Source organism: Podarcis muralis, chromosome 3, assembly GCF_964188315.1.
Source record: "Podarcis muralis chromosome 3, rPodMur119.hap1.1, whole genome shotgun sequence".
In the NCBI taxonomy this organism is placed as follows: Eukaryota; Metazoa; Chordata; class Lepidosauria; order Squamata; family Lacertidae; genus Podarcis; species Podarcis muralis.
This window is the reverse complement of record NC_135657.1, coordinates 118,804,402-118,831,154: the sequence shown is the minus strand read 5'-3', so window position 1 is coordinate 118,831,154 and position 26,753 is coordinate 118,804,402. Positions and strand designations below refer to the sequence as shown.

Sequence of the window (26,753 nt, the reverse complement as noted above, 5' to 3'; positions counted from 1 at the left end):
TATGCAAGATAATTTATTTTTCAATTTTAAAAGCGTGTTTACAAATTTCATTTGGAAAAGATCATTAAAAGATGCTGAAGGTGAGTTTGTGGAGTTCAACAAAAATCATAAGTGCCAAAAGGAGACCTATTTTATTTCATTCTTACACAGGCAAGAAGCAGCGCAGTCTTCCAGCATGTTTTGTTTCGTACATCCTAGTAACTTCACTAAGTCAGGGCAGTTGGAGAACGTATCAGTATGTTTGCAAGGGTTGGCTGAAAGTGAAAAGGAGAACACACTACCATCAGTCTGGACATTAACAAAAGCAAAACATCCCCAATTGATTCAAACTCTAGGGACGCTTTCATTTTTAGTTCATATACTGGAGCTTAAGATCAAAACTGAAGATTATACAAAAGAAAAAAGAACACTGAACATATTATTTAACAGTTGTTCTAATGTATGTAATAATTAAATGCATAAACAGTTTAGCAACCCTGACCATAACTCAGAAGAAAAGGCCTGAAAAACAAGCCTTATGAGGAATGGTTGAGGGAGTTGGGCATGTTTAACCTGGAGAAGAGGAGACAGAGAGGTGATATAACAGCTAACTTCAAGTACCGGTATCTGAAAGGCCGTCACATGTAAGATGGGGCAAGCGTATTCCCTCCTGCTCCAGAGGGTAGAACCTGAACCAATGGAGTCAAATTACAAGGAAGGAGATTCCGACTAAACATCAGGAAGAACCTTCTGACAGTAAGAGCTGTTTGACAGTGGAATGGACTCCCTTGTGAGGTGGTGGACTCTCCTTCCTTGGAGGTTCTTAAGCAGAGGTTGGATGGCCATCTGCCCTGGCTGCTTTAGTTGAGATTCCTGCATTGCAGGAGGTTGGACTAGATGACCCTACCAACTCTACAATCCTAGGATGCTGTGAAATTGGGCAGGCTTTCATTGCCACATCTTATGAACATTATGTAGAAATCCCTACATTCACCTAAAAAATTTAAAAGGTTATTGTGACTCAGGAGGCAGAAGCCTTTCCACAGGTGGTATGACCTCCCCACCATCAATGGAGAAGTGGTACTGCCATCAGTGCCAGTTTGGGGCAAGATTGTGTCCATTTGGGGCAAGATCTTTGGTGCTGATGGGAGCGCTGCTACTCCGCCTTTGGCAGATGTGGCAGGGTGCGCAGTAGCGGCAGAAGCAATTAGGTGGTGGTGGGAGTGGCGGCAAGGCAGAACTTCTCATTTCACCTCTAGTGGTGAAACAGGATGTGCTGCCCCGGCTTCCATCAAATTCAGTGGGATTTTCTTCTGAGTAACTAGGTTTGGAATATGCTGGTTTTAGCATTCAAATTTAGAATATAATTGGTGATATCCCTTCCACTCTACAAATAACCTTGTAATCTTGGGGGAACAGCGATATCTATATTTCTATATAGATCTTCATAAGCAGCAGTGGATCTCTGCCTGCCCACCTCCTGCTTTCTTCCTGGCTAAACTGTCAGGGCGAGCATCTCTTTGGCAGTGCATTGTGCATGCAGCGCAGAAGTAGTATCATATCTGGATGCAAGACTTCCACATCACACCAGAAGCTGCTCCCAGTGCACATTGGGGCAGATCCAGAAGTAGGGCCTCTAAGCAGAAATCAGCACAGCTTTTCCTATTATCCCTTATACTAACTTGGTGACAGTTAACAGGCCCAATGAGTTCTGAATTCTAACTGAGTGCCCTTTCTAAAGAAAAGATGGAGAAGCTTTAATATTTGAAGTTATTTGTACATACTGCATAATTTGTTGTCACAAGCATGACGGCAGTCCCCGCAAGATGGTCCAGACTTATATGGGGTTTTAAGTAAGCCTTGTATGTTCCCTCTGGAATGAGAAATGCAAAAAAGTGCAGTTTTTTTTATTTATTTCATGAAATTCATATAAATATATATATTTTTAAAAGCCCCAAAGCAGCTCAGTCTTGGTATGCTGTAGCCGGTTGTTTGTATTCAGAGGGAGCAATCTAGTGGCGTCAGTTCAGTAATGCTGTGCTCTAGGTGCTAGTGGGAATGGAAATGAGGCTGGGATGCCTTGGCTGGAGAGTGAAGAAGTCTTGCCTGTAGAATTACTAGAAAGGCAGGACATCACATTGGGAGGGATAAAACACAACTACTTTATTTTCCTATGTGCAACCTAAGCTGCTTGCACAACACCACACCCCTGTTTCTAAAGAGGGAAGGGTGACAACTCAACACCCAGAACAAGCCAATGCAAATGAACTTAATGAACACAGCATGTTGTAATTTGGATTATTCTAATGTTCTGTGGAGATTATTCTGTCCGTTGACAATCTGCTATTAACTCCCTTTATCTTGTGGACCTCCCAGTGTTATGTAATCTCTCAGGAATGTTAATAGCTGGATACCTCTTCCAAAGGGCTGGGGCTGTATCATCAGTAAAGAGAATCTCACGGGCATTATTCACAGACTGTACCATATGTGCCCACTAGCAATGCAACAAAATATGATCAAGGGGTTCCTGTATCTCCATACACTTTTCAAGAGAATCCTTTACCCTCTTGGGTAAAACTTCCTGGGTTCTGAACTTTGAAGAATTTGGCTCTGCATTGCTTGTCAAAGATGCCAGCCTTTGTTAAGCCCCTTGAACAGGGCTTTGCAGCTGCCACTGGTCCACCTAACAGAGGTGCCTGAAAATCTCTTTCTGCTGAGCCAGGTCTTTGTCTGCCCCCACCTGCTTCTATATAACATTAGGTGTAGGGCAGGCAGGTGTGGCTTGGCTTGGCTGAAATATCCTGGTGGGTCAAACAGGGAAGCCAGGTTGGAGGTTCCCAACACTGGTTTAGAGCAAACTTAATAAATATGTAAATGAATAAAAGAGAACATTCTTTTCTGAGACACTGTGGCTCACTTAATGCTGAATATGCTGCTGGTGTGAATTGGTGGATGACGGAAGCTATGGGCACTAAGAGAGGAGGATTGCAAGGAGTGGGGGCGCTGCCTTTTGTGCCTTTTCACAGTATTAAAGCAAGGTTAAACCATAGCTAAGGGACGTGGGTGGCGCTGTGGTCTAAACCACAGAACCTAGGGCTTGCCAATCAGAAGGTCGGCGGTTCGAATCCCTGCAACGGGGTGAGTTCCCATTGCTTGGTCCCTGCTCCTGCCAACCTAGCAGTTTGAAAGCACATCAAGTGCAAGTAGATAAATAGGTACCCCTCCGGCGGGAAGGTAAATAGGGTTTCCGTGCACTGCTCTGGTTTTGCCAAAAAACGGCTTAGTCATGCTGGCCACATGACCCGGAAGCTGTCTGCAGACAAACACCAGCTCCCTAGGCGAGTAAAGCGAGATGAGCGCCGCAACCCCAGAGTCATCTGCGACTGGACTTAATGGTCAGGGGTCCCTTTACCTAAACCATAGCTAAACTGGTGCACCAAACCTTAACAGGACTAAAGGTACCAACTGTTCAGGAGGACTCCCAAAATAAAGTTTTCCAGAGATTGCCAGAAAATTATTTTGGGATTTTGACTCAGCCCAACACAACACAACACAACACAACACAACACAACACCAGCTGCTGCCACCTGATTACCCAAGGTAATAGGAATGACCTGGCTGTTTTTGTTTTCTAGCTGGCTAGCAACCATTGACATCCTGAGTTACTGCTTTACTAGTGTGCAAACTTCCTGTGGCTGTTATGAGAGTTGTTCCATTCCGTTTTTATAGTCTAATGTATTTCATATTTATGTTTAAAATGTGTTGTTAGATCCCTTGAAGACGTTGTGTAACAAACAGCTAACAAGCTCAATAAATAATTAAGTAGTACATACGCAGGACAGTAGTGGCAAAAGTAGAGGTATTTGAAGCGGTTTTGAGGGCAGTGGGCAGCATAACAACCAATTCTGTAAGACCTGTACCAAACCACCTGTAGATATAAAAACATCCACACAAGAAAATACGTTAGAATCTAACTGTTTTCATAATGAGCCAGAAAAACATACATTTAACACCAGCATTAAAAATAAAAATAAAACAATCCCTAGATTTCATCACTTTGTGTTGTTTTATTAGGAGCACCTTGAAAAGGGGGTATGACACTAAAGAAATAAACAATTTCCAAGTAACAATTCCAATAATTTTCTTCCTCTGGGAGATGCAGCTCAGAAATGTATACAGCTGTGAATGTGAATGGCATCATGGTCTGAAGAAACCACAGAAAGAAAGGCACAGCAGAAATAAAGACAATCCATGATCTGAACTTCCTATGTGAAAAATATGGAAAAAGTACTGGGTGAAACGTGAGGGAAAAACCCACCCCTTCTCGGTTTCCTTCCTTCCTTCTGTGAGGTCCCTGGCAGCCGCAAACCAAGATGTGAGTGGGCTGTCAGGCATGGATTGACTAGCTGAACCATGCGCTTGACAAAGATACAAAACGGTCTTTGAGTTACCTGAGTGTAATGGCCAGTTACGGCCCCTCGACGGACTTCTCCAACACCGTACTTGAAATCTTTCACCTCGTCGTACCAAGCTTGAATCACGTCATTCCATGAAGTAGCGTGAGATGATGCATATATATTTTCACCACATGAGATGCCATCTAGAAGTTGAGACGGGAAGCATTAGCAAAACTCATGATTCCTGACCTAGGAAATTCTGTAAACAAGAGGAGTCATGCAATGCTTCAGGGGAACATGCTGCAACAGGTAAAAGCTTGTTTATTCAAGCAGAATTTGTTCACCCGAAAAGGAGAGATTTTATGTACCGTATGTAACCCATTTGAGCCAGTGCTTGAACAACACAGAATCTTTGCTTAATTGGGAATGATAAATCTTATAACTACTTTGATACAGTTCTATTTGGGATACCTTTTGATGTTCCATGTTTCTTGCTTAGCGTTTAGGAGTCATCTATATCTGATTAAACTGGGAAGCAGCTGTTCAGTTTTAAACTATGGGGTGAAAGGGGGGATATAAAATATGAACTGGGCACACTAAGGGTGGTGATTGATGTATAATTGCCCAGGTATTTGTCTTTATATTAAATGTTTGTTATACAAGAATATCTTTATTTCAACCAATATTATAATCCCTCTTTAGAGACAGAAGTTTTTGTTTCAGTAGGGTACATTCTTAGCTAGAAGTGTTTCAGTTTAAAGTGTTGTAACAGGGAGAGAAAAACGGAACTCCACGTCGGTGGCACAATGTTATATCACACATACAGTGCATATAAATCACTTTTTCTTTACCAGTCTAGCTGAGTCCCAGATGTGGGCAGAATTTGTGGTTTACATTTGAAAACTGAGTTGCAATGAAAGGTAGAGGAAGAAAGAAGAGTCTGCATTTTGGTACAAGCAATAAATAATGAAGAATTAATTTTAATGAGTAAACTTATTCAAAGGTGTTACCAGAAAGAAGAAGAAGAATTTGGATTTGATATCCCTCTTTATCACTACCCTAAGGAGTCTCAAAGTGGCTCACATTCTCCTTTCCCTTCCTCCCCCACAACAAACACTCTGTGAGGCTGAGAGACTTCAAAGAAGTGTGACTAGCCCAAGGTCACCCAGCAGCTGCATGTGGAGGAGCAGGGACACGAACCCGGTTCACCAGATTACGAGACTACCGCTCTTAACCACTACACCACACTGGCTCTCAAAGAAACATTTGTCAGTTACTTTTAGTAAATGTTAAATGAGCTTCCTTTTTCATGTGGTTCTGATTCTTTGGTGACTATCCATAGGCTCACCAGAGCAAATTAAAATATTCTGAATTTAGAACCTGTTGGCGTATAAGACATTAAATATATCCATGTTTTAGACAGCCAAAAAAGGTTAACCTCAGCTGTGCTGTATAACTTGCTCAATAGCTGGCATCCTTTGATGAATTCCAAAGTAATACCTTCAGATCAGCTGAAGAAAGTAGAAGCTGAAAGGTTTTGCTTTAAAATGTTACCATCTCTGAATTGTTAGTGACTGCAAAAGATTTATTGTTTTAGTGATTAACTACATACTTCCAGGATCCGGAATGAACATGTATGAACTGCTGTGTGATGCTTTAAAAATTGTATGCATCTAAGGTGGATGCTGCATGTATAGAGGCAAAGGTACGCTGATTTCTGAGTTTGGATGTTAGAAAGAACTCGAACATTCCTCTGTATTATTCTCTTTTTGTGGCATTCTTCCAGTGTGTTTTTTTAAAATATGCTTTTTAAAAATTATGCTCAGACTGATGACTGCAAGGTTGTTGAAGGAGTAAGTGAATGCTGATTGAATGTGGATTATATTATAGATCTCTCTAAAATATTTCTACAGTGCTTATTGACAGCTCTACTTGCCAGCAGTTCTTTGGTCTGGTGGGCTGTGGGCAAAACGACATTTCTTTGCCACGCGTTCGGCATTTGCTCTCGCAGCAGGACTCCATTCCTAAATGAAAAAAGATGTAGCAAAGGTGAGAATGGAGGCATACTGTAAAGATGGAGGAGATGATATCTGTCTGATCGCTTGTCACCTTTCAGCTTTCTTCAAAACCTTGACGTGTATGTCCATGTGTGCATGCATGTTCCCCTTTAATGATAGTTATTTTGTGGCTGGGTCATGGCTTGAATATATGAAGGAAAAACAGAACTGTGAAGCCCTTTCCCATCACTCTTTCATTCTTGGGAGCCAGTCCCAACCCAGCACTTGCCCAAGATATTTTGGCACCTGAGACAAACCACAAAATGGTGCCCCCCACTAGGAAAGAAGGGGGGGGAATGAGCTTCTACATCAGAAAAAATGGGGGGGGGGATAAAGATCAACATTGGGAACAAGCGGGGAGTGAAGAACTACATTGGGAACAAGGGAGGGAATCAAATCAGCCTTACCTGATGGTTGAGCTGGTAATCAGAGGCTCTCATGGGGGGGAAAGGGGCCATCTCTGAATCATGCCAGGTGGGTGCAGAGCCCAGGAGACCCCAGAGGGCAGCCCCAGATATTTCCTCCTTAGAAGTGGGAGGAGATGAGCAGTCCCTCCTATTTGCTGAGGGGGAAGCGGCATGGGGGGGGTGTACCAAGGTGGTAGCAGACGTGTCCTCCAAGGAAGGCACCACAGCTGCCACTGTGGCAACAGTGACAGGCAGCATGTTCCTTGGAGTCAGAACTGCTGCCCCTGTGGATTCTGCTGCCTGAGGCGGTTGCCTCAGCTTGCCTCATGGGAGGGCCGGTTCTGCCCCAACCCCAACACCTGGATGATCTTAACCATAGTTTAGCATCACATCTACCTGACTCCTGTCAGCCCTGCTTAATGGCAGTAACCATCATCCAAACCCTGATTAAGAGACTGACGCGGGTGGCACTGTGCTCTAAACCACTGAGCCACTTGGACTTGTCGATCAGAAGGTTGGCAGTTCGAATCCCCACAACGGGGTGAGCGCCCGTTGCTCTGTCCCAGCTCCTGCCAACCTAGCAGTTCAAAAGCACACCAGTGTGAGTAGATGAATAGGTACCACTGCGGTGGGATGGTAAACAGCGTTTCCATGCGCTCTGGTTTCTATCACTGTGTCCCGCTAAGACAGAAGTGGTTTAGTCATGCTGGCAACATGACCTGGAAAGCTGTCTGTGGACAAACACTGGTTCCCTCGGCCTGAAGTGAGATGAGCACCACACCCCATAGTCACCTTTGACTGGACTTAACCATCCAGGGGTCCTTTACCTTTTACCTAAGAGACTGAGTTAGGCATTCTCAGCTACTACTAAGTTACTACTGAGGTAAGTGCATATGCATAGCCCACTACATGGACAAGTGGAGGAAAGGAAAGCATACATGGTTTTCCCCCTCCTGATTGGACAAGAACATGTAGGAAGTTAAAGAAAGCAAGGGGGTGGATTATATCTGTCCAAGGGAACCCAAAGCGCACAGGTGAGAAGTGGCATCAATAGACTCTGAGCCTGCACTATTATTACTAATGATTACCGCAACTCATTAAGCTGAACCTTGCTTGCTTAACATGAATCGGCACGACTTCCTTAAGCTGACTCTAATATCACAAGCTAAGAACCCCCAGCCAGCCAACTGAGGAGGCACCAGGGGTAGCCTGGTTACAGTCTGGTTCCCCATTTGCATTGTATTTCTGTTGAAATCATACTGATTAGTTCTAAATTTGCACTTATACCTGTGAATTAGCATATGCAAATATCATGTGCCTGCTTGTCCTTTTTAAATTAAAAAATGATGTTTAAATGGCATTCCCTTGTGAAATGCAAATCTGCTTGTGAGCCTCATTCTTGAAGTGATTAAGAACAAGTTTTCTGCCTGCAAGAAAGTGCAGTAAACATGCAAAGCACTTGCCAATGCACCGGGAACTATGAATTTCACCTCTTTCTATCTTACCATCTTCAGCATGTTGCTTGCAGTTGGCTTCACTTCTCTCCGCAGGGCATTGTGCTTGTCAAGAATTTGCTTTTGCTCACCTGGTCCAACCCCTAGTGCGTGTGCCTAAAGTGAGAGAGTGATTAAATTCCTCTTGCATTTATTCATAATATATTACACCAATATAATTTTAGCACTGTTTCTGTAAGAATCATGGCCATGGTGAATACATGCCATAAATGAAATCTGACATAAGCAAAATCTCAGTTGTAAGCTGTTGTAAACTGTTGGGCAATGCCGTGGCGTTAACGTCTCTCTGACGTACTCTGGATAAATCCACAGTTATTGAAATCAACTTCCTCCATTAAGTATGATCTTCTTAAAATTTATTGTCTTCACAGATGAAGCAGTGAAGCACATTTTGGCTAATTAAAGAGAATGTTTAGGTTGACGAAGCTCCAATCCCGTATTTGAAAACAACCCAGCTAAATTTAGTAACTTTTCATGTCCCACTGACTGAGATAGGAGAGTTAAGCATCTCTCAGTATTGCTACACTACACAACGTAAAAAACAACAACACTTTACCCTTGAAGCAGGCTGTTGCATCAGAGCAGCAAGACTCAGCAACACGATGAGCAGGATCATCTCTGAAAACAAAATAACACCGGAGATATTATCTTAGAGTTTCTGTTTAGATAAAGAGCGTACTTATTGAAACATGGTGCCACTCTTCTGAGTAGTAGTTTAAATTTCAAAATGCTCATGTGGCTCCACATGAAAAAATAGACTTGTGTCTCTTAGAATGGGGCAGGTGGCAGATCAGAACCTGCTGGAAGATCTCTGGATGCAATGAATGAATAAGGCTTGTTTAAGAGTGGCAATTTATTTTAGCAGATTTATACCACACCCTCCCAATGAATGTACAATGCTTAAAATAGCTTACAACTTGCTGAAACCCACCCCCACCCCAAAACCAGGCAGTTAGAAATAATTATTGACCTGTAGTAACTTGGATGCAGATTTGTATTTACACACACTGTATTTACACATACAACGCGGGTGGTGCTGCGGTCTAAACCACTGAGCCTCTTGAGCTTGCCAGTCAGAAGGTCGGCTGTTCGAATCTGTGTGACAGAGTGAGCTCCTATTGCTCTGTCCCAGCTCCTGCCAACCTAGCAGTTCGAAAGCAGACCGGTGCAAGTAGATAAATAGGTACCGCTGTGGCAGGAAGGTAAACGGCATTTCCATGCGCTCTGGTTTCCATCACAGTGTTCTGTTGCGCCAGAAGCGGTTGAGTCATGCTGGCCACATGACCCGGAACACCAGCTCCCTTAGCCTGAAGCTAGATGAGCACCACACCCCATAGTCGCCTTTGACTCGACTTAACTGTCCAGGAGTCCTTTACCTTTACCTCCCATGAGAAAGCATGACAGTAAACCTTTGTAAAACATACATTAGATACACCCCCAGCATTGCAGCCAATGAAGACAGATGGCTTAAGTGCAGATTCTTCAGTAGGAATTTGATCAATAAGATGCATCCTCCTGAGCAATTATTTTTATACAATTTATCTTACTTAACTCTCCTAGCAACCTTCATGTAGGTGGTTATGGGATACAGCGGGCTAATGTATAGGTTAACAAACACCCCCCCCCCCCGCTTAAACCTTACCTTATTATTTCAAGGAAGACTTGAAGTACCTTCTTTGTAGCTTCAAAGAGGTTATGGAAATCAACGGCCGATGTTATGCTTATATACCTCTCCTGTTTCCTGCTTTGCAGAATGACTCAGTGTCCAACCGTAAATTACACACCTCATTGACCAGTCAGAAGTTTGAATCTGTCACATGTCTTTTTAACAATGTTTTATTTCCTGAAAAATTCCAACCAGCATCTTATGATGGATTGATATCTGTGCCTTTTCTGTATCCTGTGGCATCATTTTATCGCTGGTAGATCTAAACACATCATTGACTCAATATACATTGTAATGAGAGGAATTCACAAGCTATTGCTGCTACCAAAGAGGTTTCTTCCTTCCTTCTTTCTGTGTATGAAGCAATGCACTGGTGGTGCCATAATCTAGTAAACAAGGATGTACGGCAAGTGTTTTTAACCTGTTACTGCAGATGTTGAAGTGATAGGAAATCTTCTTGTTTTGAAAGTTGGACCCATTCCCTCCCTCCCCTGCCCCACTCCTTTGCTGATTCCCGCATCTATTGATGCATTGATGCCACTCAGCTGGTATTCCTGGAGGTGATGTTATCACACGCCAACGGCCATTTAAATCTTCAGTATTTGCTTATGTTCAACTAGCATCACAGTGGAGATATAATTCCTGCAAATACATCCTGTCTCATGTGCTCAGTTCTGGATTACCCAATAAGCAGACTAAGAATGTCCTTACGGAACCAGCAAAGCAGAGGCACCATAAAATAAATAATAAATGAGAGGATGTTTTTGTTGTTGAAAACTTTAATACAGTGGTACCTCGGGTTACAGACGCTTCAGGTTACAGACGCTTCAGGTTACAGACGCCGCTAACCCAGAAATAGTACCTTGGGTTAAGAACTTTGCTTCAGGATGAGAGCAGATATTGTGTGGTGGTGGTGCGGCAGCAGGAGCAGGAGGCCCCATTAGCTAAAGTGGTCTTCAGGTTAAGAACAGTTTCAGGTTAAGAACGGACCTCCAGAACGAATTAAGTTCTTAACCCGAGGTACCACTGTATTTCATATTTTTTAAAAAACACTGAAGTAGTCACTGCGGGGGAAATGTTTGTTAGACTTCCTTACACTCCACGCACTTTTCTCTTCCTTTTTTATTACTTCCCCCCACCTAAACCACAGGGCGTCTTACTCAAGTAGATAGCGGTAATGTGACGAAATCAGATCCCCATCATGTGTTGTAACAAAACTATGTCTTATTATTGATATAGTCCTCTGAGTTATGGATATAATCTTATTGAGTATTTGAAGAAACAGAAAATCAAGTGCTACATTACCTGTGCTGAGTTTGCAGAGGTCAGTTTCACGCTATTCTCTGTGGCTGCCCCTAAGCTGTGTCTCTCCTTCCCCACAGAAGGGCGACTGGCACATTCATGATACAGAATGCTGAAAACACACCCCTTGACCCCGACTTATTTTTATGGTTGTAACACAAACAGGCCTAAAGTGGCTGGGAACAGAAGAGCAAAAATGTATCATCATTACAAAGTTTAACGCTACAGTGGTACCTCGGGTTAAGAGTTTAATTCGTTCTGGAGGTCCGTTCTTAACCTGAAACTGTTCTTAACCTGAAGCACCACTTTAGCTAATGGGGCGATTTCTGTTCTCATCCTGAAGCAAAGTTCTTAACCCGAGGTACTATTTTGGGGTTAGCGGAGTCTGTAACCTGAAGCGTCTGTAACCTGAGGCACCACTGTAATTCATTTCAAGACACAATATGACAATCCAGTTGATTTGTTTTGATGATACAGACATCCATTCATTGTAAATTAAACTTACAAAATTCTGAAATAGACTTTAAAAGCAAATCACTTGATACCAGTTGGCTAATACATATAAATCTGACTCTGGTCTTATAGATATGGGTACAGCTGCCCACAAACCTGACCAGTCTGTGACAGGTGTGGAGGAGGTGTCTGAAGTTACTCCTTTCTCCTAAGATGGAGGGAACACACAGTGAAACACCTTGTTCCCCATATTGTTCTATCACCAAATGTAACCCAAGTCCAACTGTACAGTTAAACACACCCTTGTAAACCCCTCCACGGCCTTCTAACATCTTCTGTTCTTTTTAAAATCTGAAGCATTAATCAGGGCAATGCCTTTTCTCTTCCTGATGCAGAACTGCAGAGAGAAGGAAGCACTGAGGTGCTCATTAACATTTCAGACTCTGCCAGCAGATCACAGGGATCACACAGATACCGATCGTTGCCTCTCCCGACAGGAGCCGGCTATTGAGCCTCTTCCCATAAATGAGTCCTGGAGTTCCCGGATTGATAGTGCCAACTCTATGTCTCTTAGAAGGGAATTCCACAAGGTAGGAGGCTTTTAAAAAAATGGTTCCACTGAGAGAAGTGAGAAATTTTATGGCTACTGCCGACTTGCCTGCAGAAGACATATCAAAAGATATATTGCCTTATACTGACTGCAAAGAAAGCCCAGTACTGCGAGAAAATTTTGAAAAAACAAGCCAATGGCAGTGCGGTAGGAACAGCACTGAATTTCAAAGACAAATTTCTGATATCTATGCTGTAATTGAAGTTGAAGCTAATATGAAGAGTAGAGGTGAAGAAGCACCAGGTAGATTTTCTTTTCTAAACTATATGCACTTATCTGATGAACAATATAATCTCACAATGATGCAATATGGAATGATGGAACACAGTGTGTATTTCCAAGTGTGTGGAGGGTGTACAATGTATTTTTCTAACAAGTGCTCTGTCCCTTTTCTCAGCTAAACAGAATAAAAAACTCTCAGGACGGACTTGATTCCCTTTCTGTACTGTGTAGGGAAGCAGGTATGCAGCGGCGGAGCAAGCTGATCGGGTGCTTGGGGCAGTGGGCAGGACCAGCTGCCCATGGGGTGAGCCGGGGCAGGACGCTCCGCGGGGCCTCCAAGGAGAAGAGTTTGGATTTGGTATCCCACTTTATCACTACCCTAGGGAGTCTCAAAGCGACTCACAATCTCCTTTCCCTTCCTCCCCCACAAAAAAACCCCACACTCTGTGAGGTGAGTGGGGCTGAGAGACTTCAGAGAAGTGTGACTAGCCCAAGGTCACCCAGCAGCTGCATGTGGAGGAGCGGGGAAGCTATGACTAAAAGATTTGGTTAAAAGCAACCTATGTTTGGAACATTAAAACCATTGGTCTCTTCTCAGGCAAAGTGTTATACTTCCCCCCGCCTCATAATATAAGAGGAAACTTTGTCTAGGACTGCCTCCACTGATTGCAATTAATTATATTAAAGAGATTATGAAACATTGTTGGTTACTTTGTCATTATGGAAACAATATGGGCTGCTTGAATTAGCTAATAAATGAAAAGGCATCAAAAACATATCAGGAAATCAGAAATGAAACAGCAGTCCCCAAGTAAACCCCCCCATATTTGCAAACAAAAAAAAAAATATAGCCTTCAGATTATTTCAAAAACAGGGACAAATCTGGTGGAAAAACACCACTGAAACCTTAATGATTCAGGATCATAAGAATTTACTTAGTAGGTTGGGCCTAGGTGGAAGTCAGATGTGTTTGGGGCATTAAAGTGTGCCCAGCAACTGTGGTTTCCTCATGGCTCCTGCTCCAAGGGTTATCGTAATCCATGGAGATGGGTTGGCAGCTGCAGAAGCTGGGGTGAGTGGCAGGTGTGGTGGCCTCATCAAGATCACCATGGTGTATGGCCTCTGGGAGCTGGGTGGGGATCCTGGCCAGCTTTCCCCACAACAATGTGCTGTTTACAGCCCCCTTCGAGGCAGCAGGGTTCAGTGGTTGCAGGCTCTGTGGGGGTTTCTCCTGGGTTCCCTACATTCCCCTTCTCCCCCCCTGTTGTGCAGCCCATCAGGGGGCAGTTTTCAGTCCTCCCTGCTCCATTCCAGGAATGCAGGGTGGTTTTTCTGTGGTGAAGGGGGGTAATTTTATCATACACACCCATTTTCTCTTTGGGGCAGGTTACTGTTAATGTTTGGGGCTCCTGTCAACATTTTATAGCCTTTGACAGGCCAAGAAGTTCCATGAATTATGATGGAAGGTAGATGCTGTGTGACTTTCCCATAGCCTCTTAAGTCCCCCCCCCTCCCCATTTGTTCTTGAGGGTTATTGTGTGCCCTAGTACTTTGCATGCTTCATACTCTCAGGGAAGAAGGCTTATACCACTAGCTCCCTCCATACATCTCTCAGTTGTTTTATTGGAGCTACAGGAATTCCCCTACCAGTCAGTTGTTATACACCTACACTTTACAGGGATGCATACATACTGTACATGGTTGCATGCACTACAAGTCATCCAATGGGGGCTGTGTGATGACAACCTTACATTTTTATGTATATAGGAAGAAAGGCAGCACACTTGGACAGTGAATGAAATAGTATGGACACAGAGGAAAGTGCTTAAACAAACACACTCCAGTATACAGTTAGATTGTCCTCCTCTGGCCAGTGTCAGGCTAGCAGCAGGTACAATAAGTTTGTTTGATTTATTCTGCTGACCTGGGAGCCCCTTACCTTCTTGAGTCCCTAGTGGGACTTGGATACAGACATGCCGTTGTTGCTAAGGGTGCTCAGCACCTGCTGCCATCTGATAAAATATCACCTTCATGTTTTGGCTTTCTAAATTTATAGATGCTTGGATTATCTTTCAAGTCAGTGAAGCCAGGGCTGAAGGTACTTCCCCAGACAGTGGTCACCCTATTTGATGCAAGTCTTAGGAACCCCTGCCTGGATTTACCACGCATCACTTCCAGCGGGTGGGCCGGAAGTATTTAGATTGCCCCATGCCCAAGCCAAACCTCTTTCATCTGTATTCAATAAAACTGTGGCCTGTTTTGACCCCAAAACCAGTCATATTTGTCTCTTATTTATATGGGCTGGGGAGCCCGACGCCTGGTCCCACAAGAGTCAGGCCCCCCCTCTTGTTTCTGGGCCCTTCTCTCTCCAACAACTCTAAATATACCTGCTTAGGGATCTTTCCTGTTTAGAGTAGCTGGCCCTCCATTATCTCACTGATGAAAATGGGTTACCAGTGTTATGCTCCCACAAAGGAACCAAATAAAACTAATGCCAATTCTTGTTTTTGTACTGCTTCACTGGGCTACAGCATCACGCCAGAGCCTTTTCTTGCCCGTTGCTGAGGAAAAGTTCAATACAAATGTGGGTCCGCGTGTGTGTGTGTATAAATACATAAATAATGTGATGTGAAGAAACTCATGACAAAGCCAAGAAAGCAAACATTTCCTCATCCTCTGTACTTTGGTTGCTACGTTCCACTCTTGGTACACAAGCCAGTTCGCAGACCTTGATAAACTGCAACAAAATGCTCTGATGATGTGCAGTCTCACACAGTGGCGTAGCGTGGGGGGTGCAGGGGGGGCTGGCCACACCGGGCGCAACATCTGGGGTTAGGGCAAATCCACGGGTTAGGGGGCGCAAATCCACAGGTTAGGGGGCGCAAATCCACGGGTTAGGGGGCGCAAATTACTTGCCTTGCCCCGGGTGCTGACAACCCACGCTACGCCACTGGTCTCACATTCTAAACTCAATTAACTCATCAATTTTTATTCTCTTCCTGGCTTGAGAATTTTCACCTGCGTTATGTCAGGGTGGGCCCAGGTGTAGCAGCTGCTTATGCTGTGTTGATTTCATTTCGTTTGTCCACCTTCCATTCACATTTAATCAGCCATACATTGTGTCCATCTTGGGATCTTTTGCATCTCTGTGTCTGTTATTTTTCCTGCGACTGTAAGACCCTACTCCCAACTTCCATTCCTCCCCATTAGGCAAAAAGAAAGAATGAAAACATCCATGCATGCAACACTTTTTATGAGTTTTCCGATTCAAAAACAAATCAACAAATTTCATTTGGATGGGATTTGTCAGAAGATGCTAGAGGATGAAAATTAAATGAGAATGCAGAGTTCAACGAAGATCACGTCGGGGGACCCCCTATTTTATTTCAGTGGGACAATAGCAAGAAGCAGCGCATTCATTCGCGAGGCTGCCCTTGCACCCTTGCGCTTGCACTGCCTCGTCACAGTTGCTGTACTTATTGTCATGTTTGCAAGGATTGGCTGAAAATGAAAAAGGACAAGAACACATCAGAGTTAACAAAAGCAAAAGGCCCCTGTGATTCAAACTCAAGAGATGCTTTCATTTTTAGTTGCTATAGTGGAGGTGATTTACAAGAAAAAGCCCCCCACTTAAAACATTATTTAGCAGTTGTTTTAATGAATGTAGGAACTGAATTAGTAATTAGTTTAGCAATCCTGGCTGTAACCCAGAATAAATTGGGCATTTTTTTAAGGGTGGATGTGCAGGTCATGAGAACATTTACATTGACATCCTGCAACCACCTACAGAATAAGGAAGGTTATGGGGTCTACAATTTTGTGCACATCTACTCAGGAATAAGCTTCCATCAAATTTACTGGGATCCATTCTTATTAAGTGCCCTTTCTAAAGTACAAAAAGGCATTATGATAATATTTGAAGTTATTTCTACTCACTGCATAATCCATTGTCGCATGAGCCAGGGCAGTCCGCACAAGGTGATCCAGATTTATATGGGGTTTGAAGTGATCCTACTACGTTCCCTCTGGAATGATGAAAGTGAAAGAGTAAACAAGGATATATTTGACTAGAATAATCGTATAATCTCAGTAAATGATTTTCTTAATTAGAAAAGTTCTATTCCATTTATTTAATCAATGAACTTATAGCACAAATATTGTGCAATGTGAGGAGTAGGGCTGTGAACTGGTTTCAGCTAAAGCCTTCAGCCTGAATCGAATTAAGTTTAATTCAGGTAGACCTGGGCTTTGGATGAGTTGCGTGGAGACAGCACTGATAGGATCGCCCTCCCAGAGTGTTTGGGCTGTCAGGAGAAGGGACATTGTGTGGGAAGAAGGAACTTTGGCCGCACTCCTCTTCACAGCAGGGGAACATAGCCAGGTGGTCAAACTGAGCAGGAGTGAACACTTCTGTGCCTGCGGTGCAGCTGCAGGAGTGGGGTGGGGGGAGAGGAGGAGATGCAGTATCTTCTTTGCCTCCCAAATATATGCTCAATTAGGCCTATTACTATGAGTTGTTCTATTCAAGTCCAGGAAAATGTAGACCGGCCAACTAACTCTTCAAATGACAAAATCCAGCACCTGGCAGGGCTTGAATGGCTGGGAGCAAGGCTAATTAGGTCTCTGGGTTGGTGGTTCCCACACCTGGTTTACAACAAGCTTAAAAATGAGAACATTCTTTTCTGAGGCACTGTGGCTCACTTAATGTTGAATATGCTGCAGGTGCGTATTGGTGGATGACAGAAGCCATGGGCACTAAGAGAGGAGGGCTGCAAGGAGTGGGAGCACAGCCCTTTGCTTCCTTCAGCAACAATATGAAGGGAATGTTAAACTGGATTCACCGGTGCACCAAACCGTAATGGGTGGTGAAATTAGGGAGGGCCTGTCACTGAATATTCACCAGAGGAGGAGTGAAAATCTCCAGCTGTTCAGAGGACCCAATAAATAAATAAAGTTTTCCATAGATTGCCAGAAAATTCTTTTCTGAGGGGTTTTGACTCAACCTTTTAAAAAAAAATCCACTGTTGTTTCCTGATTTCCTGGCAAATGGCTCAAAGCTAATAGGAACGACCTGGCTGTTTTTGTTTTCTAGTTGGTTGGCAACCATTGAAATGCAGAGTTAATACATTACTAGTGTGTTGCCCATGCATCCTGTGGTTCTTAATGAAGTTGTTTCATTCTGTTTTTATAGTATAATGCCTTTTTATTTATGTTTTAAATGTGTTGTAAGTCCCTTAGAGACCTTGGGTAAGAAATGACTAACAGGTTTAATGACGGACTGACTGAATGATACATACGCAGGGCAGTACTGGCAAACGTAGTAGTATTTTAGGGGATTTTGAGGGCACTGGTTCACAGAGCAACCGACTTTGTAAGACCTGTACCAAACCACCTGTAGATATAAAAACATCCACACAAGAAAATCAGTTAGAATCTGTTTTGAGCCAGGAAAACATTCACCTGACAATACCATTTAAACTCCCCCCGCAAAAATAAATCAATCACCACTTTCTGTTGTGTATAATTAGGAGCACCTTGAAAAGGAGTATGATACTAAAGAAATAAACAATTTCCAGATAACAATTTCAATCATTTTCTTCCTCTGGCAGTAGCAGCTCAGAAATAGCTCATTTGGTAGATCATGAGACTCTTGATCTCAGGGTCGTGGATTCAAGCCTCACATTGGGCAAAAGATTCCTGCATTGCAGGGGATTAGACTAGTGGCCAACTCCCAAGAGACTGCGATCAACTCACAGAGTTAAAAACTGGCAGTGATCTACCCCCGTTTTTGGGTTCAAGTCAAAGTTGTTGAGCTTTTTCTAGAAGAGCCAAAGTTGTTGAGCTTCTGGGGGGAACAGTGATCTACCAGTGATCTAACACAAACATCCAGTGATCTACTGGTGGGTCACGATCTATCTGTTGGACGTGCCTGGACTAGATGATCGCCGTGGTCCCTTCCTGCTCTACAGTTCTGTGAGTCTATGATTGTATATACAGCTGTGAACAGGAATGGTCTCATGGGTGCCTGAAGAACCCTCAGAAGCAAAGGTGTAGGAGAGAGAACGATGATCCTTCCTGTGTGAAAACTATGAATAGGAATATGTGAGAGAGGCCGACCCTGCCCAAAGTGACCCACCAAACCAAAAGTAGACTACCTGCCATGTCACCTGTTGGGGGCACAAGAACCTCCCTTGGTTTCTTTATCTTTTCTTTTGCACAGTCCCAGAAGTGTAGTAGGAGAGCTGAAAATAATGCTAATATATTTCACATCCGGCAACCAACACACCCTTTGGCTTCAGATAGTACATGGGTAGACTGTACAGGGCGCCTCTCAGGTGCTATTCTAAGGGAGGTGTTCATGGTGAGTTCCAGCACCTCTCTTTCCAGAAAAATAGCACTACTGCAGACGAGTCTAAAAAGCCCAGGACACAAATTTTCACAGCCCACCAGCAACTATGGTGGCTCATTTACCAGAACTAATGCATTTAGTGTCAATTCTGAAGTCTATAGTTGATTCTGACCAAATTAAGCCCCTAGGAACCACTGTAGCTGCCAGAGGGCCATGAAAATTTGTATCCCAGACATTTTAGATTTGTCTAAATATGGATTTCTTTTTTCCAGCTCTCTAACCCCACTACAGGCAGCCGCAAGCCAAGATGTGAGTGGGCTGTCAGACATGGATTGACTAGATGAGCCATGCGCTTGACAAAGATACAAAACGGTGTTTGAGTTACCTGGGTATAATGGCCAACTTTGGCTCCTGCCGGGACCGCTCCAACACCGTACTGAAAATCTTTCACCTCGTCGTACCACTCTTGAACTACTTTAGACCATGGCATAGGGCCACTTGACATGAGCAAATTTTCACCACATCGGAATCCATCTAGAAGTGGAGACGGTTAACATTAAGAAAAGTCATTATTAGTGATTCGGGGAATTCTATAAACAAGGGGAGCCCTTCAATGCTTTGGAGAAACATGCTACAACCGGTAAAACTTGCTTATTCCAAGCAGGATTTGTCGCCCCCCCCCCCCGCAGATGTGTCTGCTTAAGTAAATCTGTATACATTTGTATGTACAACAATAGTTCCAAAGCAAAAGGTATAGTGCTCTCTCTCTCTCTCTCTCTCTCTCTCTCTCTCTCTCTCTCTCTCTCTTCACCCCCATAACAGAGTATTTCAACAATTCAAGAAAGGGAGTAAACAACTGAGCATATTCCTATTATTCCTATTATTTATTAAATATGTTAGTTGCTTTATCTTACCCACGCCAACCTAAAGTGACTTCCAACCAACCAACCAACCAACCAACCAACCAACCAACCAACCAACGACAGCCACACAGCTCCCACCCCACCATGACACTAGCTAAACCATAAAACCAAGAAGAAAAAGAAATACATTAAAAAATCCCACCCATTTCTAAAAGGCCATAGATAGTTAAAGGCCAATTATAGTTAAAGAGGTAGGCGTTGGGGAGTAGAAATGTTAACCATTATTAGTAGCAGTGCAGTATTCCTGCTATTATTAGCATTCCTGTTATTGTTTTTAAGTGTGTAATAGCTTCTTGCTAAACACAATAAACCAAACTGACTGATAGCGCTAAGGTTATAGAGGAAAGTTTTTGCCTGGCTCCTAAAGATATATAATGGTGGTTCCAGTTGAGCCTCTCTGCGTAGAGCAGTCCGCAAAATGGGGAGCCACTGCAGAAAAGGCCTAATCTCGAATTTACACCATCTAGACCTTTCATGGTGTGACACATGAAGAAGTGTCTCAAACGATGATCACAGGTATATAAAGAAAAATAAAGATATAGAGAAAAATATTAAAGAAACTTGTGCAAAAGAGGCAACACTGTACAGCAGTTTACCAAGATAAGGGAAAAATGGCCGATCAAAAGCCTCATAATCAAGAACAGCACAATATGAAACACATTTGCCATCAGTTACTAAATAAGTTACATAAATCAACAGAGAGCCACAAAGTCCACTTCCCCTCTGAGAACCTGGAGTTGGTGGCTCAGTTTCTTTGATGTGGCCATAAATAATGCTTTAAAAAAACAGATCATAATAGAGTATGTGGAAGCAGGGCTTTTTTCCAGCTGGAACTCAAGTGAGTCCCATTACCATTCTCAGAGAACGAGGGAGTATGCATCATTGGTGTAAAACAGTGGTGTCCAAACTTTTTTCAAAGAGGGCCAGATTTGATGAAGTGAAGCGCCGCGAGGGCTGTCCAAAGGGCCGTCCAAAGTTGTTGAGGTTTTTTTGGGATTTCCCCCCAGAAATAAACTGCTACAGGGGCTGGATTAAACTGACCAGCGGGCCAGATTAGGCCCCCGAAACGGACTTTGGACACGCGTGGTGTAAAGTGTGTGTACAGACAAACAGTGGCGGAGCATAGGCCAGTGCTGCCCAGGGCAGCACTTCTGAGGGGTGTGGGGTGCGGAGGGTGCCCTCCCAGGCGCAGGATAGCCACTCGGGCGCACCCTGCAGCCGAGGGTGGAGCGAGTCGCCAATGGCGGACATTCAGTGCGCAGCCTGCCTGCGACTCCCAAGTCTCCATTGAGCTGTCAAAACAAAGGGGAAGGGAGAAGTGACAATGGCAAAGCGGCGCTTCCCCCTACGGCTCGGGCTAGGCTTGGGAGTTGCGGGCGGATGGCGTGCCAAATGTCACCCCCCTCAGCGAAGACACCACACCCAGGGTGGTCCGCCCCCACCACACACCCCTTCCTCCACTCCTGCAGACAAAGCTTAGCTGGTCAGAACTGAGTGTGGAATTCTGACCTCAAATTTTTGAAAGAACCAGAACATTCCACCGTTCCCCTTTTAGTGGCATTCCTCCAGTATTTTCAGTATTATCTGCAGAATGACCATTGCAGGGTTGTTGAAGAGTTAGTGAATGCTGACTAAATGTGGATTATATTTCAGGTCTCTAAATTATTTCTACAATGCTTAGTGAAAGCTATACTTGCCAGCAGTTCTTTGTTCTGGTGGGCTGTGTTGATATTGACATCCACTTGCCCAACGTTTGGCATTTGCTTCTGCAGCTCCACTCCATTCCTATAAGAAAAAAAATATGTATTAAACATGAGACTGGATGCAAAATGTAAAAATGGAGAGGCTCATATTTGCCTGATCATTCTCACCTTTCAGCTCTCTTAAAAAAACTTGTGTGTCTTTTTAATGATAGTTCTTCTCAGGCTATGTCATGGTTTGAATACATGAAGCAAAATCAAAGTGTGCAGTCTTTTCCCTCTTGGGCTTAGTATTACATCTGCCTGACTCATGCCAGTCATGGTTAATGGCAACAGCCAGCTTTCAAAGATGCTGAGTTAGGTGCCCTCAGATACTACCTGGGTTGTGCGCACGTTTTTGTTTATTCTTCCTGACCCATGCCAACCATACGTAACAGTAGTTACCAGCATCCGTAAACCACTTCAAACCAAGGTTAAAATGCTGAATTAGGTGCTCTTAGCTACTACTTAGCTTCTCTGAAAAATGCATATTCATTGTCTATGTAGTGGACAATGAATGCTTTTAATCGTATATATGAATTAAATAAGTTAATGTTATTGTGTATTTTAATTACAGATTGGGTTTATAGTTGCAAATCATGTAGTAGCCACTAGGGAATATAAATTAACAAATAATAAAAGATATGTATAAACTAGCGCATGCAATTTTCTGCCAGCCAGAAAGTGTAGTAAACCTTTAAACCACTTACCATCTTCAGCATGTTGCTTGCTGGTGGCTGCACTCCTCTCCGCAGGGCATTGTGCTTGTCAAGAATTTCCTGTCGCTCACCTGGTCCAACCCCTTGTGCATGTGCCTAAAGTGAGAGATGGAGTATTTTTTTCTTGTATTTATTTATATGATTATATTTTTCATTACACCAATGTAATTTTAGCATACTTTCACTAAGAATCATGGACATGGTTAAAAAGTGTGCACTTGCTTCTGTCAGGCTCTTCTGTCATAAATGAAACATCAGTTGTAAACTAAAATTGAAGGGATGAATTTTAAATGTTCTGTGATAGTGTAGCTGACCATTTTTTTTTGTTTGGATTTGATATCCCACCTTTCACTCCCTTTAAGGAGTCTCAAAGCAGCTAACATTCTCCTTTCCCTTCCTCCCCCACAACAAACACTCTGTGAGGTGAGTGAGGCTGAGAGACTTCGAAGAAGTGTGACTGGCCGAAGGTCACCCAGCAGCTGCATGTGGAGGAGCAGAGACGCGAACCCGGTTCCCCAGATTACGAGTCCACCGCTCTTAACCACTACACCACACTGGCTCCATGGAGCAGATCAACAGGTCCTCGAGTTGAGTGATGCAGAGGCGTCAAGATGTCTCTGGACTCCTCTGGATAAATCCATTACTGAAAACTATGAGAAACTTAGCATTACTTTTAGTGGGATATGTAACTGGACCATCCTTCCATCATGTTTTAAGGTTAACCCAAATTAATTGCATTTGTTTGGATTTCCTGGTAAGTATGATCTTTTTTCACTTCAGTGTGTTTACAGTATTGATGAAGCAGTCAAAAGCGTTTTGGCTTATTAAAGTGAAGGTTTAGTTGGCCAAACTAAATTTTGTATTTGAAAACAATCCAGCTAACTTCAGTAACTTTTCATGTCCCACTGACTGAGACTCTTTAGCATCTCCCAGTATTGCTACACTACACAACGTAAAAAACTTACTCTTGAAGCAGGCTGTTGCAGCAGAGCAGCAAGACTCAGCAACACGATGAGCAGGATCATCTCTGAAAACAAAATAACACTGGAGAGATTATTTTAGAGTTTCTGTTTAGATAAAGAGCGTACTTATTGAAACATGGCGCCACTCTTCTGAGTAGTAGTTTAAATTTCAAATTGCTCATGTGGCACTAGTTGAGATTTGTACCTCCTGGAATAGGAGTGCCGCAGGCAAGTGTCTCCTCCAGAGTCACCACTTTACATCTGACTCCACCCCACTAAACTATTTTGCTTCTGTCTCTGGTTAGTGGACATAGTGGCTGCACTGAAAAACACCACCTGAGCCCATCAAATTTCCTTTATTATGCAGCCATCCTTTCCTTTCTTTCCCCCTGCAGTTCACTGAATTGCCCCTCAATTTGCTCTGGAGGGGCTCCCAAAAAGAAAGGGAAACAAGGAGATGTTTAAATGTGTGATGGTGTAGCTATACTACGAATACAGTCCAGTGCAGTTCACTTCTAAGAAGCTAGGATACTCATACCTACTGATAACAGGATTACCACACATCTGGAATTTCCCAGACATACCCGGGATCCGGCTGTCGGGAACAGTGCCCGGGAGCAAATCACTCAACAACTTTGCCCCCTCCCCCCCCCACAGCTCAGCAACTTTGCCTAAAAGAGCTCAACAGCTTTTGTGTTTGGATTTTCATGAAATATGATAACCCTAGTATGTTTTATGAAATAAGTACATAAATAATAGAAATTTGATCAAAAAGTTGTATCCTCCTGAGATAACCTAAATTGTTTAACTCTGCTAATAAACTTCATATAGCCGACTATGGGATATAGCAGACTATGGTATAAAACTGGCACCCTCCCCCCCAAAATCTTACCTTCCTCCTTGTTTCTAGTTAAGACTGGAATAACCTTCTTTGTAGATTTAAGGAGGTTCTGGATATCACTGGATGATGTTATGCTTATATACCTCTCCTTTTTCCTGCTTTGCAGAATGACTCAATGTCCAACAGTAAATCACACAATTTTGACAAGGGGGAACTTTGGATTTCTCTTACGTTGTTTAAAAAAAGATTATTTCCTGAAATTTATTAACCATCTTCTATGCAACAACAAAGCATCTCTTATTAGTGAGCTCTTTCATGCCTGCCAACTTCTTATGAAGGATTGATATCTGTGCTTGTTCTTTATCCTATGGCGGGGTCAGCGAGGTTTACCTCACCTGGGCGGTTCACTCCAGTGGAGATCCCTCCGTGGGCCGGATTGCATGTGTGTGTGTGTGAGTGCGCCCGCCCACGATTTCTGTTGCCTGTGCCTGCACAGATGCAATTTTCGGTGCTGCGGAAGCGAGTGCCCGTGCTGCACTGCACTGGTTTAGCGCAGCACGTGGGGACTCACTGAGCGGGTGGCTCAGTTCGGGGACAGCTCGGGGGCCGGTTAAACAACCCCCATGGGCCACCTGTAGCCCATGGGACTTAGGTTGCTGACCCCTGTCCTATGGCATCATTTCATCACCCATAGAGCTAAGCAAATTTACTTAGAAGCAAGTCCCATTTCCCCCCAAAGCAGAATGTATTTGCAGCTGCAGCCTAAGACTCTAAACCAACTGCAAACCATCATGAATGGTTGAAGGCACTGAGTCATTACAGATGGCACAGATTGCGGTATGTGACCACAAGCTGTTTAGAAAACCCAATGTATCAACACCCCATTTCATTTGCATAGGTGTGTAGTTAAATCAGATCACTGATGTGCCTTCCTTTACTTTTCATTTAGAAGATGTGAGGATTTTACAGTAAATGTTGGATGTGTTAACATTCATGGATAAATGCTTTTAGGTAGCATTGCATAATAATGGCTACCATTTCTTTTGATACAAAATTGTGTGCTTCCTATAACAGACAAATTTTCTTGAAAAGCTAAGAAAACTCTATAAATAACTAATGCTTTTTTCCTTAAAAAATGTTTAGGGATACTCTCATTTTCCTACTTATATCGAAATACTGCCCTTCAAAGAAACCAGGCTTAAATTCACAAAATGTTTAGGGGTATGCATACCCCTGCATGCCCACCCCACCGGAAAAGCACTGTAAATAACTAAATATGAACTGTTCTTTTCAGGGATGCAGATTAACCATAAAATTCTGCTGCTATCTGTAAAGGTTGCTAACAGCCTGGAATCACACATTTTTCCCCAAGAGGAAATGAGACAACAATTAACGCATCAAATATTAATGGTTTTCTGTCAAAATATGCTAAAACATTTGCCACAGGATTAATACAGAACTGCCAATTGAATCTCCCCTTCACCCACAATATGATTTGAAGACATTCTTTGTACTTGAAGGAGGAAGAGGAGGATAAAATGTGATTAGATCACAGGAGCATCATGATGGTGGGCAAATGTCATTTCATGTATTTTTTTCAGTACCTGAAAGTTCAGTGTGGATACTAATCACTATGATGATGATGATGATGATTATGCTTTTAAGTACTTTATTATGGTCATAGACCAGCATAAGCAAAACATCTAAATAAATAGCATAACAGTATGAATCTAAATGAATAATTATTAAATAAATAGGAGCAAGAACCGAACGTAGATTTAAACAAATACATAGAATACTTAATTAACCATAGATAATGGGTGTGTAAAAGTTTACACAGTTGTATGGGGTGGGCTTCAGAAGTGCTGATCTAACAATATGGGCCTTCAGTTTAGGATTTAATTGTAGCATAGACCATTCTTCATTGAATAATCATTATTACCTGTGTGTCTAGAAAAATGTGCAATTCTTTACATTACCTTTTGACATGGTTTTCTTCTGAAATAATAATTGTCTCTATTCCCCAGCACTCCTACGACATGCAGAAATTAGTTTTATTGCCTATTTCCAGGCATGAATGTACGGTTTCAGTGCTAAGCACCAATTTGGGAGTAAGCCACATTGAGCATAGCGGATCTTGCTTCTCAGTCACAATTGTCTGCATAGGTTGCAGTCCTGGGACTCTCCAGAGCAGTTTCTCCTATGTCTGTCTGATATTTCCTGGTCTGTAGTAGAACACAGCTGACACCACAGGTTAAACTAGCTGGTTTGGTTGTTTCATTAATGGCATCATTGGTCCCTGGTGCCTGCTAATTATATTGGAAGTAAAGCTCCCATTTGAGCCAATGGAAGCAGGTGTCAGTCGCCCAGTCTGGATCAGGACTGTCACAAGGGAAGGGTTAAGTCCTCCTCCTGATAATAGTTGGGCTCTGCCTGCTATTGACTACTTAAACTGTTTATGCACTGCTGAAGTGATAGGAAATGTTCTGGTGTCCCTCATTTGCTGATCCTTGGCAGCTCGTATCTCTTTATGCCAGTGTTTCCCAACCTTGGGCCTCCAGCTGTTTTTGAACTACAATTCCCATCATCCCTGACCACTGGTCTTGCTAGCTA

General features: G+C 43.1%; 1 protein-coding gene across 1 annotated transcript; it reads right to left on the bottom strand.

Annotated features, from left to right (window-relative positions):
- LOC114593260 (uncharacterized) lies at positions 1–24,251 on the bottom strand. Its single transcript, XM_077925348.1, has 15 exons — positions 24,192–24,251; positions 23,303–23,362; positions 22,329–22,433; positions 21,577–21,664; positions 19,342–19,508; positions 17,905–17,999; positions 16,544–16,632; positions 15,989–16,108; positions 8,911–8,972; positions 8,346–8,450; positions 6,308–6,400; positions 4,431–4,601; positions 3,813–3,907; positions 1,764–1,852; positions 1–254 (listed from the first exon to the last, which is right to left on the bottom strand). Exons 2-15 carry the CDS (start codon positions 23,360–23,362, stop codon positions 127–129), a joined length of 1,467 nt encoding a protein of 488 aa, XP_077781474.1. The 5' UTR covers positions 24,192–24,251; the 3' UTR covers positions 1–126.
- Positions 24,252–26,753: the final 2,502 nt, after the last annotated feature.

What these genes read in the sequence shown, in the direction of transcription:
- LOC114593260 (XM_077925348.1), bottom strand. Translation starts at nt 23,362, where the DNA reads ATGATCCTGCTCATCGTGTTGCTGAGTCTTGCTGCTCTGCTGCAACAG. An exon ending in ACCAGAACAAAGAACTGCTG is followed by an intron (nt 19,509 to 21,576) that starts GCAAGTATAGCT and finishes TTTCTTAATGTT; the next exon opens with AACCGTCTCCACTTCTAGAT. An exon ending in AAGTTGGCCATTATACCCAG is followed by an intron (nt 18,000 to 19,341) that starts GTAACTCAAACA and finishes TTATATCTACAG; the next exon opens with GTGGTTTGGTACAGGTCTTA.